The 18,754-nt window shown below is 43.7% G+C and overlaps 1 protein-coding gene across 2 annotated transcripts in view; it reads right to left on the reverse strand.

Annotated features, from left to right (window-relative positions):
* The window catches only part of IQGAP2 (IQ motif containing GTPase activating protein 2), a 263,135-nt gene that overhangs the window by 127,922 nt on the left and 116,459 nt on the right, over positions 1-18,754 (reverse strand). For both annotated transcript variants that reach the window (XM_024563618.3, XM_045197804.3), the window contains exon 3: positions 1,437-1,593. In XM_024563618.3, coding sequence (XP_024419386.2) covers positions 1,437-1,593 — 157 coding nt within the window. The remainder of the gene's footprint in view (positions 1-1,436; positions 1,594-18,754) is intronic.

An 18,754-nucleotide genomic window follows, 5' to 3' on the forward strand; every position in this document is an offset into this window, starting at 1 on the left:
GCTTTTCTGAACCTTAAAAATATTTTTCAAAATTAAAAAACTAATTTTGATGGGCTGAGTCATTGTTTCATTAAAGTCTTGTGCAAGGCTATAATCAGCTGAAAAATCTAGGGTGAGACATAAGACTTCATAAGCTCAAACTTATTTAATGAATGCAAACCCTTGTTCATAACACTATTCAAGGCAGAAGCTTTTGCTCAGTTACCTTTTAGACTAGATCATGAAAACAGACTTGTCATAAAAGATTTGTCAGTTCTTCTTGTCTGCTGTTTACATGATTATTCAAACATTTGCTCTGAATTCAACACACATATTTTTAAAATAAGTTTTGTCTCAATAAAAATTGAAGGGTGCTGTGAATCCTGCAATAAAAGGGAACTCATGCCACTTTCAACTAGATTTAATGTTGTCCTTGTGACTGTAAGAGAAACAACTTTGAAGGATACTTGAAAATCTACAAATGAAAAATACCAATAGAAAGAACTTACTAAGAAAATAAAGAGTCAAGTTTCAAAGAAGGTTTATAAACCCTGATCTGAAGTGGACAAGAGATCCCATATTCCAGGAGAAACATCACATATTTTAAAGTCCCCTTTTAAAGACACAATCTAACGAAGGGCCAGTGTTTTTCTTTTCTTCCTTCGCTGTGTAATGAAACATTTTGAGCATAAAAGTGTAGCCAGGGCAGTGTAAGGAAACTACGCCCCCATCACCCAACACAACAATTATGGACTGACTCAGGGCCAGTCTCGGATCGTCTATCCAAGCGCCTCCCAATTATTTTGAAGCAAATCCTGGATATATTACTTCACCTGTAAATACTTAGACACGTTCTCTAAAATGTCAGAATTTTTTAATTGATGTAAGATTGGCGTTTACTTCAGTCTTGTGTTCTCTCCCACACGCCTTCTCAAATTAGCTGTGAAATAATTCTTAAAACTGGTTGCATATAAAAAGGTTAATCGTATTTTGTTTTAAGTACCAAATGGAAAGGAATTCCTACCTGACTATTCAACATTACTATTCATTTTATCACATTGGTCCTAACTCTTTGGGGCTACAAGTTCAAATCCCAGCTGGGTATTTAATTCCTTGATGAGAGTAAGGGGAGTAGTAAAACTGTGTGGTGGTGAAGAAAAGGGGGGCAGAGTGCCCACACACTACATTTACTGGTGCTAATAAAAATGACCTCCATGAAGGAGTGATGGGGGGAGCCCCACAAATCACAGGTCCCTCGGCCGCAGCCTGGAAATACAAACGCTTTGCTTTTAAAATTGCTGCTGCCTCAGGAATGGTTATTAACAGGCTTCAAAGACCAAGGACATACATCCCACCCCCCTCAAAATTCTTATAGAAACACTAAAAGAAGGGAAAGGAAATAAAATACTGAATTTTCACTTCTAGCTGGAAGACAAACCCAATTAGATCTCAGTTACCTTATAACGTGTTTGTTCCACATCATAGATCTTTTTCTCCGACACCATTTTCGGGGCAAAGAACTTGGCTAACTTTGCAAGGTAAACTCCGTTCCGGAGCCCTTCTTCCAGCTCAGTGGTCGGCGGCAATTCTTCCACTAAGCAGACTTCCATCCACCTAACGGGATAAAAAAAAAAGAACAAAAATCATTTAAGTGACCCCAGCTGGGTGACTTTCTGGAAGTGAAGACATGCAGTATTGCAGACATGTGATGGAGGCAGGAACTAAGGGAGCAGGACTGGTGTCACAGATGGAAAGGGAGGACTTTCTGGGTGGGACAAGGATTCAGGACACAAGCTGAACAAGGGGCACAGGGCCAGCGGCCCTGAATTCACTACTGTGCCAGGGCTTGTCAGCTTCAAGTCTCTGTCAATTCTCTTTTGTACCAAAGAGGAAAAGAGCCAAACCATTTTGTACGGGTGGAGTTAGTCCTGCTGACAGGACAGAATAAAGTAATTCGGGTTTACGAGCCCTGTGTGGAGGAGATCCTTGCAGGGGCTGTGCTGAGGGGAGAGCATAATTCAAGGTGCTATAAAGCCTGCAATTGCCCCCGTCCAGGAGTGACTCTCAGGACAGGTAGGAGGGCGTGCAAAGGAACACCAAAATGCAGAAAGCGGAGATGGTCTTCTTTAAATAATACATGTTCCTTTTTCCGACATCAGGCACTTACTACACATGCCTACCTTTTCGGGAAGGTAGAGGATTTACCGGGTTCTGAAAAAATATGTCAGCACAAGATCAGATTAAATCTGAGGACGTGGTGCCAGTATTATAGAAAAGAGAGCACCAAAGTCGTTAGTGGCTCAAGGACACACCGTGGGAGGGGAGCCAGGCCAGTTCCCACCTCGCACTGGCGTGCCGAGAATCTGCCGAGTTATGAGGATAACGCCATTCCTACCCACGCTCAAGGAAACATTCCCTGCTATCAGGTCCAAGAGGCAGGTGCGCAGGCTCTCGGTGGGGGAGCTCCCCACCTCCCCGCAACCTACCCACAAACAAGCCATAAACTGTTAGTGTGAGCACAATACCTCCACGGCTAGTACCCCCAGAGGATCATTAACACACCAGCGGCTGATCCTATCAACATTTGGCAGACACTGGAGCACTGTTCTGCAATATTAACAACTGATCCCGATCCAAGCAGCGAGCACTGTAAAAATGTCTGAACTGCCTGTAGCTCTGGACAGCATCCTTTAAAGCTCAAAGAGCCCCTAGCAGGCAAGAAGTATTTACTGACCACTTATTAGGCACTGTAAAGCATGGAATATGTGAGACAAATATAAACAGAAGCCTGCCTTCAAAGAGCATTAAATGAGAAAGCAATGCAATTGCAAGAAAAACCCAAGAACCATGTACAAGAAGCTATTGCGCCCAATGCTACGTGTTAGTGCATAAGAGGAAAAAGTTGGGGGACACGGGGGGAGGGTTATCACTGGAATAACTGTGAAAACATTAAAAAGGTGGTGGGGCCAGGGTTTGGTCTAGAAAAATGAGTATCCGGAAAGGCAGGAGGAATGCTAGAGCCAGGGAGCTGGACAGGCCTATGGCATAAATGACACATGGCTGACTCATGGAGAAAACCCACAGCAGACCTGGGCCTTTGGGGCTCAGGAGGAGAAATGAAATGCACCTGAGCACAGACAGGGGAGTCGGGCTCTGGAGGACCGAGCACAAGAACGCAGTGTTGATATTTGCTGCCACAGGAAGCAGGGAGCTCCTGAAGCTTCAAAACAGAGGAGTGACATGCTGACAGTGGCAATTAGAGAAAATTAATCTTGTATGATGGATGTCCCAGAGACAAAGCACTCTGTCAGGCTTTTCCCGCTGTGAGAAACTGAGGGACAAGATTAGACAGGAAGAAATGGGAAGGGAGGAAACCAGGAAACATTTCAAGGAGACAGTAACAGGAGTTGGTGACAGCTTAGAAAACAGGGTAGGAGAAAAGAGAAATATCACCAGCCAGGTTCAGGGGCCTGGTGTAAAGGGAGCTCTCTGTACCAGGGTCTCAGTCCACTGCAAGACCCCAAACATATTCCCTCGCCTGTCTGGGCCCATTTTCTCCTCTGCTGAAGCGGGGAGAGTGGGGACGGTGGGATGATGCCCCCGCTCTAACATTCTAGCAGGCCCGTGAGACTGGAAAACAGGACCAGGTACAAGGAGACGATGGACTTGGCTTTCACGTTCCCTATCCAAGGTAAATAAGGGACGTTTGGTTCACATGAGCCTTGTCTGAGGTAAACTGACGTATGAGCACCACAGACTGCTAAATTGAAAAATAATTATGAAATCAATATTGTTGCCGTTTTAATAAAAATGTGGCCAAGTTAAAAGCCATTACAGTAGACTGGGTTTCTAGTCTAACTAAACGACAAACGGTAGCATTAGTTATGCTATTTCACATTAAAACGCAATCTATTTCCAAATAATTATGTTAAAAATTAGCAAAAAAATTTAGCAAATTGTTTCTCACACAGCACTGTATCATTGCTTTACAACAGTCCTGTACCTGCGGTACATGTTGGGGGCGGGGAGAGAGACCGACAACGGCAGCCAGGAGTGGGGGGAGAGACGCTCTCACCTGGGAGCTGGGGTCTGGAAGCTAAAATACCAACAAGTGTGAAGTGTGAAACTTTAGACTTGGGCTTGTTAAAAAAAGGCACTCCCATTTACTTTTGTCTGTATCAGAATACATGTGCACTTGACTTAGAACACTAATGACACCAAAACTCAGGTTAGCTGCAGCCCACTTAAAGTCTAGCCATTGCTAGTGCTTATGATGGTACCAACTGCTCGAAGGCACCAGCCACCTCTTCTTCCTCTTCATAATCCCTTGTGCCTGCCAACATGTTTATATGTAGTGGGTACCCAGTAAATTGCTATTAAATGAAAGATTCTGCCTGCTTAGGCAAAATGCTCCAAGCCTCACACTTAAAATCTTGTAGGGCACGGCCAAAGACTTTAAATGCAGCATCTGTGCAACTCGAGGCATCAGTGGAGATATATTCGTTTCCCTGCCTTCCAAGTCAAACATGATGCTATTCTCATCAATGATAACTAGTATTTATTAAGCATTATTTTGTGCTAGAACCTGGATTTAATATTTTGTGGGGATTACCACTTAATCCTCAAGACCACCGCATATGAAACAGGTATTGTTAGGGTCACCATTTGCAGACTTGTCTGTCATCTACCCCACAAGAGTAAATGCCCTGACCAGGTAGCTCGGTTAGGGGTGTCCAACCATTTGGTGTCTCTGGGCCACACCGGAAGAAGAAGAGTTGTCTTGGGCCACACATTAAATACATTGTGACATATAATCAAAAATAATCTTACAATGTTTTAAGTAAGTTTATGATTTTGTGTTGGGCTGCATCCATAGCCATCCTGGGCCACCTACAGCTGCAGGCTGCAGGTTGGACACTCCTGGGGCATCGTCCCAATATACCAGGGTGTGGGTTCAATCTCCCGTCAGGACACATACAGGAAGCAACCAATGCATGCATAAATAAGTGGAACAACAATTGATGGTTCTTTTTCCTCTCTCGCCTTAAAAAAAATCAGTAATAATAATAAAGAGTAAATGGCCTGAGCTGCTCCGTGGGTGCGGTTGCAAGCAGCAGTCAGGTCCGGGAAGCTTACAGCCTGTCCAGATAAGGCCACCTCTGTAAGAGCTCCTGCGAGCCAAGGCTGGGTCACAGAGAGTCTTCTCAATAAGGTCACATAGGAAAGAGTTAAACTTCTACTGCCAACCTCAACGTCAGTAGCTTATCTCTTACACAAACTAGCATTATCTGGCCAAACCAATTAAAACTCTAAGTGTGATTTTTATTATCTGTTGGGGTCAAACTTCCTCCAACAATCACCATGTAGAGACAACTGGCCTGATGCTCAGGAGGTCTGGCTCTGTAATCACCAGATGTCCTGGAAATGGGTCCCTTGTTTCAGTCCATGAGTCCAAAATTACAATGGAATTCAATGACATTGTAATTAGATAATATGATTTTGTTTATTAATAATTTTACTGAGAAATAATCCACACACCATACATTCACCCATTTAAGGTGTACAATGCAATAATTTTTTAGCACATTCACAGGGCTGTGAGACCATTACCAATTTTAGAACATTTTCATCACTCCAAAAAGAAACCCTTTACTCATTAGCGGTCATTCCCCATTTACCCCCAGATTCCCAGTCTACCAAACCTACTTTCTTTCTATGAAGTGCCTATTCTGGATAATTCATATAGATGGAAACATTCAATATGTGGCCTTTTGTGACTAGCTCCTTTTACTTACTGCTTTCAAGGTTCATCTGTAGGATGTATCAGTACTGCATTCCTTTTTTGCTGAACAATATTCCACTGTAAGGACATATCCCATTTTATTTATCTATTTATAGTTTATCAGCATCCGGGTTTTTCCACTTTTTGGCTAGTATGAGTGACATTGCTAAAACATTAATATAGAGGTTTGCGCATGGACATATGTTCCCATTTCTCCTGGGTATATACCTAGAAGTAGAATGTTTAATCTTTTTAGGAACTTCCAGACTGTTTTCCAATGCAGCTGCAATATTTTATATTCCTACCAGTACTGTATGAGGATTCTAATTTCCCCACCTCTTTGCCAACAAAAAGCTGTCTTTCTGAGTACAGACGTCCTAGTAGATGCAAAGTGATAACTCATTAGGGTTTTGATTTTCATTTCCCGATGGCTAACGATACCGGGTATCTTTTCATGTGCATATGGCCCTTTTGCATATCTTCCAAAGAGTAATGTATATTCAAGTCCATTGCTCATGTTTCAGGTGGGTTATATTTTTATAATTGAGTTATAAGAGGTCTTTATATACTCAATATGCAAGTCCCTTATCAGATATATGATTTGAAAATACATCTCCATTATGTGTGTTGGCTTATCAATTTCTTGATGGCGTCTTTTGAGGCACAAAAATGTTTGACAAAGTCCTATTTACCTATTGGCTTGGTGTTTGTACTCTTGGGGTCGTATTAAAAAACTATTGCATAACTGAAGGTCACAAATATTTGCCTATGTTTTCTTCAAAGAGTTTTAGAGTTAAGCTCCTAAATATAAGAGCTTAAGCCTTATATTTAAGCCTTCAATCTATTTTCAGTTATTTTCTGTGTACAGTGAGAGGTAAGGGTCAAACTTAATTTTCTGCATGCAGATATCCAGCTGTCCCAGCACCATTTGGTAAAAAGACTACACTTTATCCTATTGAGCTGTCTTGGTGCCCTCACTGAAAACAATGGACTGCAAATATGGCTACCCCAATGGTCTGCGTGTCCGTGATTTCTGTATGATAGTACGGAAAGCATGAATACATAAAATCAAGCTAGAAAGACTTCATATTCATACAAAACCTGTCTTCAGACTTGACCTAAAAGTCCACAGAAATGAAAACCAGAATTGGCCGGGGGTCCTCCTGCTGAACTTGCTCTTACTGCTTCTTCCCTGCCCCTCCTATTGATTGCTCCTACTGACCACAACACCAGTAACTGACGGTCTCACCCCAAAGCAAAAGGCAAAGCCATTTCTTATGAGCATCTTAAAAGTTAGAGGGGCCACTTTCCTATTAGTATTGCTTATTTTCTCTTCTCTCTGCAAGGAAAATTTGGACCACTTATCAGACACAGAGAAACAAAATGGAAGTAAAAGGAATTTCTTTTTTTATCATTTAAGCAGTCTCCCATCAGTTTTTTTTTTTTTTTTTTTTTGAGTTGAGGTAGTTTCCATAAGTAAAAGTACAGGGTCTGACCCAAGTGAGACTGGGATAAGGAGGAGGCGGAGGGAGGATGCTGGGAGAAGGATGAAGGGGAGAAAAAGGTGAAAATTTTCCAATTTTAGCTTTAGGCCAAAAAGAAAAATAATTAATGCCATTTTGTCTTACAAGAGATAAAAAACTCCACCTCACGAACATCCCGAGACAAGCGCTTTGTGCCTTGCAGAGCACATGAAAGTCGTTTCACTGAGGCATTTGCTATCTGCGCTGTTGTTCAGGAAATCACCAACTATAAATCTCGGTCTCTGCCATGCAGCACTGCATGGAAGAAATGTCCTGAAAGTAGAACTGTTGGCCAAAACCCAGAAAGTGTGTTTTTTCTGCACAGAGTCCTGTTTCAACGCAGTGCCCCGTTCCATGAACTTTCAAGTGTGACAAGTCACTTTCTCTCCCTAAATGTTTTGAAAATCAGCATATGAAATATTTTACACAAGAATAAAAACAAAGACCAGATATTTTCATATGTACAGTGTAACTGGTCACCTTTTGGGCCAATAGACAGTAAAACATCAAAAGGATTAGATTAAGTTCTCACAGTAAAACTTTCCCATTCCCTGGAGGCCGCGGCAAAACTGTCCCCAGGATCCCGTCAGCCTTATCTGCTCAGGGGAGCGGGGATGCCGGGGAGTGCACTGTACAACAGAGGGGGGGATCTTCATTTTTTATCACAAGCACGTATTATTTTCAATAGTGAAATGCAGTGTATTCTAAAGTTCCTGGTTCTTTCCAAGGTACAAAAAGCCAGAGCTTGTTTGCTGATTGTTCTTAACACTTGAGCCCAGGTGGAGTCTTGAGGAAAAATGACGGTTCTTGACTTAATCCAGTTTGTCATGATTGTTGTAAGTAGGAGAAGACAAAAAGAAAACACTATAAACTTTGTTTTTTAAAGTATGTTAGTTGAGACAGCTAACCAATAGGATTTCCCATTAAGGAAAACATTGAGAAGATATGCCTTTTCTGGTACCTCTAACCACGTCAACAGCCTGGCTTTAAGGCTTAGAAAGTAAAGGAGGGCGGTTTCCGATAAGCGCGTAAAATAAGTGAAACAAATCAAGAGCAAACCTTGGGTCCTCTTTGCTGCTCATAGTAAATGTGGGAGCATACAGAGAAATGGAAGGAAAAACTGTCAAGCAAAAAGGAACCAGAACTTGAAGATTTGGAGAATTCTCAACCTATCAATATTGCAAAAAAAAAAAAAGAAGAAGAAGAAGGGAGGGAACACAAAAGGTGCAGTTGGACAATCACTGCATAAAGAATATGACTCATCGATTTAATCAGTCAGCTCAGCAGAAGCCAGGAACAGATATGGGGTTAGAGCAGCAGAAACATACCGTATTTTGCCATGTATAATGTGCACCTTTTAACCCAAATTTCTGAGGGAAAAATAATGACGTGTATTATACATGGGTAGTACCTGGAATACGTTTTATAATTACTTGTTCTATAAAATTTCTTATACCATAATATGTCCAAAAATAAACACTAAACTTCCTTCATCATACAAAAAACAAGTATCTAAATATAAATAAATAAATAATTGAATTAAAAAATTAAAATGAAAGATTTTTTTCCTGAATGTTTGAACCAAAAACATGGATGCATATTATACATGGGAATGTATTATACATGGCAACGTATGGGAAACTAAAGGGGACAGAAAATGGGTAAAAATGAAGGCGTGCCCTCAGATTTCAGGGATTCTATGGGATGGGACAATAGAGCTATCTGGCTGTGTAAGGGGAAAATATGACCCTGAAGCTGATTCAGAGCTTAACAGGGCTGCCCTTCCCACCACAGGCCCATATTTTGTCTCCTCCTTGGTTTCCGTGGGCCAGGATACAGCCCCGGTGCATCTGGAAGGCAGGCCCACCACCCTGCTAGGCTCAAAGATCAGAGCATCTAAGAAATTCCTCTCCAGTCTTAAAACCGAATGGAATTTGCCCTGCTACAGTTTGGATTTGCTTAGATTCCAAGGAATCCGAGGAATTTTTGCCTCGGGATGAATAATACCTCAAGGCTCACCTGCACCTGATTTAGATGATATTTAGGTGAGATTTAGAGTTGACCTCAGAATGGGTTAAGACTGTGGGGCTTCCAGGATGTTAGATGCATGCATTTTGTACATGAGAAGGACACGCATTTTGGGGGTCTACAGGTGGAGTGTTATGGGCAGAACTGTGCCCCCTCCAAGTTCATCTGTTGAAGTCCTAACCCCAGGACCCCAGAATGCGACTGTATTTGAAGGAGGGCGTTTCAGAGGTGATCGAGCTAAATGAGGCCGTTTGGGTAGGTCCTAATCCAATGACTGGTGCGCTGGGGATTGGGACAGGCAGACACACCAGGGCTGTGCACAGAGGGAAAAGCGCTGAGGACCCGGGGGAAGCGACCATCTGGCTAGCCAAGGGGAGAGGCCTCGGAAGGAACTAACCCCACCAACACTCTTATCTTGGACGTCCAGCCTCCAGAACCATGAGAAACAGTTTAAGTCACTCAGTCTATGGTACTTGGTTATAGCAGCCCAAGCAAGTAATACACTAACTAAAACATCAATCCCCACCATCCTCTAAAACCCCTTACCCAACGGTATTTCCCTCACCACATTGATTACAGCCTGGCAGCTTATATCACATTGATTTGTTTGACTGACTCACCTACTGAGAGTGTAAAACTCCCTACGGGCAAGAACCCCATCTGTCTTCAGGGGCACATGGCACAGGGCTCAAAGCACAGACTCTGGAGCCAGACACCTGAGGTTGAACCCAATCTGTGCCACTTGCCGGGTGTGTGCCTTTGGGGGCTGGCATAGCTTGTCTGCTTTTGGCTTCCTAATCTGGGAGTGGACGATGACTGCTCCAGAGGGCTACGGGAGAAACGCACGAGAACGGTGCCTGGCACCCAACGGGCACCTCCCGTGACAGCTCTCCCTGCCGTTACCGCTCACTGCTACATCCTAGAGCCGCCCTTCGCCCAGTCACCCACGTAATTCACTGTTGGCACCGGCCCTTCCCCACTATTCATTTAGCTATCCTTCGCCACACAGACTTCTACGGGGCAGCAACCAGCCCAGCCCTTTACTGGTCAAACCTGCCTTCTCCTGTCCCCGCCGTCTGTAGCACCCACTCAGCTAATCCAAGCCAAGTCATACCCAGTCCTGCCACCCCACCCCCTGCCGCCACTCCATACACTCTTCTGCCCTACCCAAGTTATAAGCTGGACTGGTATTTAGTAGGGGTTACACTAATATTTATACACGCCGATGAGCCAGTTTTCCACTATAACAGGGCTCCCACGATACCGACAATGACGACACACCGTGGCAGTTCACGTTCGCTGAGCACATTGCTCAGCATTGAGCAGGTGCCTGGCTCTTGCATGAACAAATATACTCTCACACTAACCCAATGAGACAGATGGCTATTATTCCCCTTTAATAGGGAAGGAAAGAGGCTCAGAGCATTAAGTAAGTTACTCAAGGTTACACAGCTAGTAAGCTGAGATTTCAGCCCAGGTTGTCGCCTGCAGAGCTCACATATCCCCACACTCCACTCTGCTTGGACAAATTCTTCAAGATGAACGTGATAAACAGGGCTTACCCTCACTGCCCAGGAATGTTCACTGCTTAAGCAGAAACGCACAGTGAAGGCTTCTCAAAAACTAGAATATGCCAGGTCTGATCTTCATAGACTCTGCTTTCCCAAAGCAAGTTGCACCTCTGCTTTAATATGAGATGAAGGTGAACATCCTCTCTGGGACTGGCTGAAGAGGCTGCTCTCACTTTCAGGGGTGTCTGTGGGGCACAGCTGAGCACTGGACTTTGGGCTCCCCAAAACCTGGCTTTGAACTTGGTTCTGCGACTTTTTAGTGGTGTTACCATGGCATACAACCATCAATCTGGGCCACAATCTCTCCCTTTCAGAACAGTGGCTACAACACCAGTGACCTCGCAGAGATGCTTTGAGAATTAAAACAGATACCGTGTGTGGAGTCACCTGGTTAATAAGTCCCCTGCATGCAACAGGTGTTCACAAAATAGCTGTTCACAAAAGAGGACTTAGGCAGGTGAGAGCAGCAGCTTAAAGAGCAATGCTCCAAAGGCATTACATAACCACATAGCACACAGTCTCCCCAGGCAGTCTTCCCTGTCTTCACTAGGCTCCCAAGCAGCAAGGCCACACTGACATGAATACGTAAGGTCCAACGTCCTCTGGGTGGACACTGTGGGGCATAGGACACCCTGCGGGACAACCGGCAGACCAAACTGCCCTGGAGACCTGAACTCAAAAATTGGGCTCTGCCAACCTGGCTTTCCTAGAACTTGCCACAGGCGGGACGGGACTGCAATGTTGAACTGCAGTTCAAAGCACTCTCTGTTTTGCAAGATAACCAGGAGCTGGGGTGCAGGGAAAAAGTGAAGAAGAGTGAACCGAAAGTTGTTGGCAGCAGTTTCCTGGCAAATCAACCCCCATCTGAGGCTTCTGCCTAAATTCTGGCCTAAATAACAACTGAAGACTTGATGAAGCAGGTTCTCCTTCCTGGGTTTATCCACACTGTGCACGTGATCTAACCACAAAATAATCACTGTTCTCGCACTTTTATACATCTATCCGCCCCAACACAGGCAGGAAAATGAAAGCAACAAGCTTAATGAAACCATTGTAAACTTATCTAATTTGCTGCAACTCCTTCCTACTCTCAACTCTCTCTTTATAGCCCTTTCCTGCTTCCTAACCAAACATTCAGTGAGGAATTCCATAACTACTGGATGCTCTAGAACACCAAGAGCGTGCCATAACTGGAGCCAGGCCATATTCAAAACATAAGAAACCTGATTGGCATAAGCTGCATCCGGTATGGATTTTCTTCCTTCTCTTCCTCCCCGGAAACTACAGGTATCCTGTGCTCAAAGGTAACCCTTTCCTGGAGATGGGGAATAAGGAAGAGATATAAAGACTGATTTTTCTAGAGTCTAAAAGATCAAAAAAGAGTAGCTCTCAGCAGGTAGCAGAGAAGTAATAGCACTAGGAGACACTATTGAAAAGTTTAAGGGGAGGTTGGAGGGGATGATGGGGGGAAGGGTTTTCAAGAACAACAATAAAGGCCACATGGACAAAACTAAGGTGGGGGTTGAATCAGGGGAGGGCTGGGGGGGGTAGTTGTGGGGGTAAGTGTAGGCAACTGTACTTGAACAACAATAAAATAATTTTTTTAAAAAGAAAAGTTTAACTGTGAGAGATATCACTTTCAGTACCATGTCAAGAGCCCCTTCCTTCTGTACCTTCGTCCTTTGCCTGGTCCTTATTGATTTCCCTCACCCCCACCGCCAGCTGTACCAAGAAAGTGACAAACGGGGCCTCCCTGGATGCCATCAATCACCGTCACTAAGAGCAGAACGAAAAGAATCCAACGTATGTTCTTGCAAATGTCTCCCACTCTCCACTCCTACTCCTCTTCACAGGCACACAATCTTTACAAGCAGCAAGCCACTTTTTAATAGTCCTCCAGTGGAAAAGGACAATGAGCAAATAGTAGAAGCAGCCCAAGCACTTTTCTTTTTCATGTGTGTGTCCGTTTTTACAGTTTACAGTTCTCACACTCCTTGGGCCAGACCGAAGCGGGGCTGCACATGAACCGGCCCCTGACAATCCCGACCACCGCCAGTGGAAGGATGGGTGATTACACCAGCGCTGCGCCTGTGCCAGGCGGGATGCGGAACAGAAAGGACGCACAATACAGGTGGCAGATGGTACACTCTGCGACTCATTTTGGAGACAGAGAACCTGGAGTTCCTTGTTTCTCTGCTGACCACCACGACACTTGATAAATCAATTCCTATGGCAACAGCTCTAAGTATAAGACTCTAAAAATAAAAGAAGGATGTTCTAAACGAAATCTGACACATGCATTCATTTCTGGGAATATAGTGAGAGGCAACTTGCATCATAAGCCATACAATAATTTCTCTCTTTAGCTCCATAATCTCCTAGTACATATCTGTTCTAGCTAAACAATATAAGAGAAAAGAAATAAACAACAAGAACACTATATGCATGAGGGTATTAAATCACAGTGATATTAAAAAGTGAACAACTTACAAATTGTTTCATAGAAGAGATTGTGAAGCTGCAACAATTGAAATTTATGAAGACAACTTAGCAAAATGAAGTAATGTTGATATAATAAAGTGAATAAAACAATAATACAAAAATACATGGCTTTTTGTTATAACTATGCCAGGTGTGCCTGCCTATGAAAAAGTTAAGGAAATTAATATATTAGGTGGTGGATTTCTAGGGTTTCCTAAATTTGTTTTGAAGCGCTGTTTGTAATGAACAAAAATTAAGATTAAAAAAGTTGGGGTAAAGGTCACTGCAATGCTTCAACTGTTTTCAGAATCTCAGTTCTGCCATGCAAGGATAAGTAGCAACAAACTAGATGCACATTTACCAACAAAGATGGAACATTCAGAGCCTAGCGAAAAAATTAAGGAGCAAAATGAGATAGCTATACTCCCTTTATATAAATTGAAATTATTTACAAGACAAGATATGCAGCAAGAATACTTATGGACCTAAATGATACACTTTATACACACCTGAATGGTTGCCTATGACAGAGAGTGAACTAGGGATAAAAGGAAATAAGCTTTAGGGGACCCAGCTCAAACCAGTAACCACCCGCCATGTGACCAGTGAGACCCTGTTCCACACGCTGGGGGTGTGACTGGCTCATCCTGTGCACCTGAGGTCCTCAAGTGGGGCCGGCGGTGGTTTTAAGATTTTGCAGTCGACTGCTACAGTTTCAGACAACTAGACATTTCCTCCTCATCACATGCCTCATGCTCCCCAACAGCAGTTGCTTTGTACAAGAACCACTTCTGCTCAGTCCCAGGTTCTAATTTTCTTCTGTTTAAAAGAAGATGGAAAGAACACAGGAAACTACTGAAAAATATTTAGTCATGTTGCCCATTGGGTACACTATTGTATTATACACAATTGTATAGTAATATGTTAGTATGTGTACAGTTATATATGAGTTATAGAAACATAACTACTCAGAAATTACCCTTTGAAAGCCACAATTGAACCTTGCAAAAGTGGCTATCTCTGGGGAGGGGGACCGGGTAGAAAGAAGAAAATTTCCACTGTGTACTTTTAAAAAAAAACTTACATCATGTGCATACATGACCAAATCAAAATTTTCAAGCACTTAATTAAGCAGCCATCCACTCTATACACATAATATTACAAAATGAGCTTACAAAGTAAAATGTTCCAATTATACCACAACCAGTAGGAATCCAAGGAGCCTTCCCCTCAAAGATACACCCTGGGTTCCCTTAAGGTGATTCCTCCCAGAGTAACCCAGAGGCATTCCACCAGGGGGCAGCATCTGCAGCTCTGCTCGCCTGTGTTTCCCTGGTTTTATTAATACATGCAGGTTAATAATTAATTAAAGCCCTGCCACCCAGAATACATGCTCAGCACCAAAAGCAACCGGGGACTTCTGCCTCTGCCAAATGTCCCCACACTTTAGTGTCAGCGCTTCTTGGCTCTGAGAAGGATAGACACCCCTGGGGCCCCGGTGATCTATCTGAAAGCAGGAGAGTCCTTACACCTTAACAAAGAAGGCAGGTCAGAAAGTTTGTTTTTTTTTTTAAACTAAAGTCCTTTTCTTAGAAGTCAGTTTCTTACCTATCTGCTAGCTCTTGGGTCAGAACAGCAGCTACCTGGGGTGGAGCTGCCGCTGAAGCGAGAGGAGGGAGGAGGGGGCCAGCCAGACCGGCTGGAAAGTGGTGCCTGCGGGAGCCGCCCCCCCTGCGAGTTTGGGAATTGGGAACCTAATTACCATTCCCAGTAATTTCTCACTCAGAGAGCCTTTGAGATGCCTAAGAATTTCCAGACAGATAATTAAGTACCATTTCACTCGTCTCACAATTTCATCATTGTTCTGTACTGAAATAAACATCAGAAATAGAGAAAACTTTTCTGTGACAAACCCTTACAAAGGGGGAAAGTGAAATTCCATGTGAATAAAAAGCAATCTTGTCCCACCCACCTTGGGAAAAGGGCCACTGACAAGTAGAGCTTTTAGGGAGGGAAAGGCAAGGAGAAGCCAGACACTAAACGTCCATGTAGTAGGAAAATCAGAATTCAAACTCCAGAGCTGAATAATATGTTGAGTTAGGAATGAGAAGTCAGGAAAAGAGGGATGGGCACGAAAAGCAGGAGATAAAAACCCACCGCGTAGACACAACCCCCCACTTCCCCCTGACAGGAAGCACAAATCATTGGGACTTAGTGACTGACAACAAGGCTTTTGGCTTGGCTGCCTGGACGAACCACCAAGAGAGCGTCAGAGACGAAGCCCGTCGGAGGGGCGATGAGGCGAGGAGTGGAGGCGAGTTGCCTTAAGTACCCACAAGCACCATCACGCCCTCTACGACCACCATCACTGTCACTTCAAAGTTTCACCTTTAGTGAAGTCATAAGCGACCACACAGAGAGAGAGACAGGCTGCAAACCACAAGGAGAGTCACACGGAGGTTTCAGGGAACAGGAGCTGGTTATAAGAGAACACTATTACACCCTGGTGTTCTTAGGTTTCAGGAAATGTGGCTTGACCGACAGCACAGCCAGCTCTGTGCAATAACAAATCATACTGTGAGGCTGTTCTGGGCCGGCTTGGGTTTCACGACGCCTCCATTTCAGGGCTGCAAGGCAGCCTCACCTAACTAACACCTTCCAGGATCTGAAGCCAGCCAATTACCACTCTGCAACTGAAATATCTACAGACATTGCCAACTGTATTTCCAGACCATAGACACATAGTTTAACGATGTTCGCACATACACAGAGTATTAGATGGATGGGCACCTAGTCACATACACAAACAGGCATATGAGAAAAGCAGATTTATTGATATGATCCCTGGTAGACGAGAATAACAAGCAGGAACTTGGAACTAGGCAGCAGCACACCCAAGTGCCACTAGGCCGGCCCATGGCAGAGCTGGAAGAGAGCATTTGGGGCTTCTGCACTTAGAAAAACTGGATTTTAAATAGTTCCAGTTAAGAGGAAACTCAACTTTAAAGGGACTTTTAACCAGTAGAGACCAATCTGTTGGCAAGAGCTGCCCGCAAGGGTCCTGAGGTATGCAAGATTTCAGATGTTATCTGGACAGAAAGTGTCAGTGGAGGTATTAAGTAGCTAGGTAGAGCAGAAGTATTAGTAACTTCTAATCACCTAAATTATTAATATGAATGGGAACAAATCCAGCCTAACTTCAGTCTCAGAAAATCCACTGTAGCAGGGCTTTCGAACAGAGGCCTGCAGGGGTGAAGCAGATCGGACGAAGGTAAGCTGGCTGGGCTGGCACTGGTGCTGTCTGGCTCCATGGTCGCCTTATGTGGACAGGGGCCACTGGGGCCCGGCCTTCACCATTTCCTTATGGGCGAGATATCCGGGGGGGGGGGGGGGTTGTTTGTTTTTTACAATCACTTATGATTTTTAAATGTTCGGAACTAATTTAAAAATAGTTAAACACTCTGCATGTTGAATGAAACACGTCTTAAACTTTTATAACATTTCAAAGGGAAGTGAAAATATGTCCCATGAATATGTTTTCAGATGGGTAAACGTTGGCCATGAATTTGCAGGGTTAGCAGCTGCTCTTTCTCAAGCACATGCTCAAAAAGTGGAGCTTTAACAAAAAACAAAACTGCAAGGCACTATATTTACGTAGTTGTTAAATTTATGATAACAAATACATTAGAAAAAGATGCATAAAATAGGGACATTAGGGAAAGGCAAATAAAAAAACCCCTTTACATCTATTAGCATAGCTATTTTTTTAAAAAGCACACAGAAAATAACAAGTGGTGGGGAAGATATAGATACCTCGAAACCCTTATGTATTACTGGTAAAAATGTAAAATGGTGCAGCCACTGTGGAAAAGAGTTTTGTGGTTCCTCAAAAACGAAACATAAAATTACATATGATCCCACAATCTCACTTGTGGGTATATACCGAAAGAATTGAAAGCAGGGACTCAGATACTTACATACCAATGTTTCAGCAGCGTTAATCATAATAGCCAAAAGACAGAAGCAACTTAAGTGTCCAACAGATAAAGAGATAAACAACATATGGCATTATCCATACAATAGCTTCAGCCTTAAAAATAAAATTCTTATACATGTGACAACACGGATGAACCTGAAGTCACTATGCCAAGTGAAATAAGCTGGACATAAGAGAAACACACACCGTATGCTGCCACTTATGGGAGGTCTCTAGAGTAGCCAAGTTCACGGAGACAGAAAGAAAAACGCTAGTCGTCCGGCGCTGTGGGGAATAAGAATGGGGCATTAGTGTTTCATGGGTACAGGGCTTCAGTTCTGTAAGAAACAAAATTCTGGAGAGGGACAGTGGTGATGGTTACAGCATGGTAAATGTATTTAATGGCAATAAACTGTACATTTGAAAATGACTAAAATAGTAATTTTCTGTATACACAATATTATAAAAAGGAGAAGAATAATATACCGCATAGAGACAGCGGTCAAAAGGAGGTGCCTTTATTACATGCTGGCACCAATTCAAGGACACCGACCTCGGGCCCCACCCCCACCCCTTAGCTGTTACAGCCTGGCTATGGCCCGACGACCTGCTGTGACTGTAGGAATCGTGTTGCCCCACAGAAACCTTCCACGGGACCCTCCTGCACGGTTGCACAGGTGGCACATGGCCCAGGGTCCACGCCCAGGAGACTGGTCCGTGCTCTGCTGGCCAGGTCCCGTGTCGAGAGGACAGCCTTTATCTTCTTTACCTTCAAATTGGTCTTCTCTTCTAACTCCCCATTTATGTTCCTGGTACCCTCTCTTCTCATTGATCCCAGATTGAAACTGCAACGTCCCTTCCTGTTCTTATTCCAGTTAGTTACTGGCTTCTATCAAATCTCCTTCTGACAGCCCTCATTCCTCTGGTCCATCCCACTGCCACATACCCCACTGAGGCCTTTTGACATCTGGTCTGACCTTTCACCTCTGACGTAGTGCTCCACACCTCCAGCACCCCTCCCAGATGATCCAGTTTGCGGGCTGCTGCCAGACTAATTTCCCCCAAATCGGGCTCACCTTTCACTCACATGCTTTCAGCGGTTTTCCCTTCCTCTCTCGTATGTCAAAAAAAATGAACAATGAAGTTGCTTACAACTAATCATCAACTCTACTATCTAAAGCGAGACTCGGTTTATTTTGATCGTCCCTTCCTTTGGTGAATATTAAGAAACAGCAGCAATTCGAACACTCTCTCCAGCAGAACACAGCTTTATATTTCCAAATGGCTGGCAAGGAGTCAGTAGACGGAAACTGAAGAAATATCGGAGAACCTTGAACTTCCTACCCCTATAGCTAATTAAAATGACATCTCACAGTTCTGGAGGCTGGAAATTCCAAAATCAGGGCTGGTCAGG

The sequence above is a fragment of the Desmodus rotundus genome, chromosome 1 (genome assembly GCF_022682495.2).
Source record: "Desmodus rotundus isolate HL8 chromosome 1, HLdesRot8A.1, whole genome shotgun sequence".
NCBI lineage: Eukaryota > Metazoa > Chordata > Mammalia > Chiroptera > Phyllostomidae > Desmodus > Desmodus rotundus.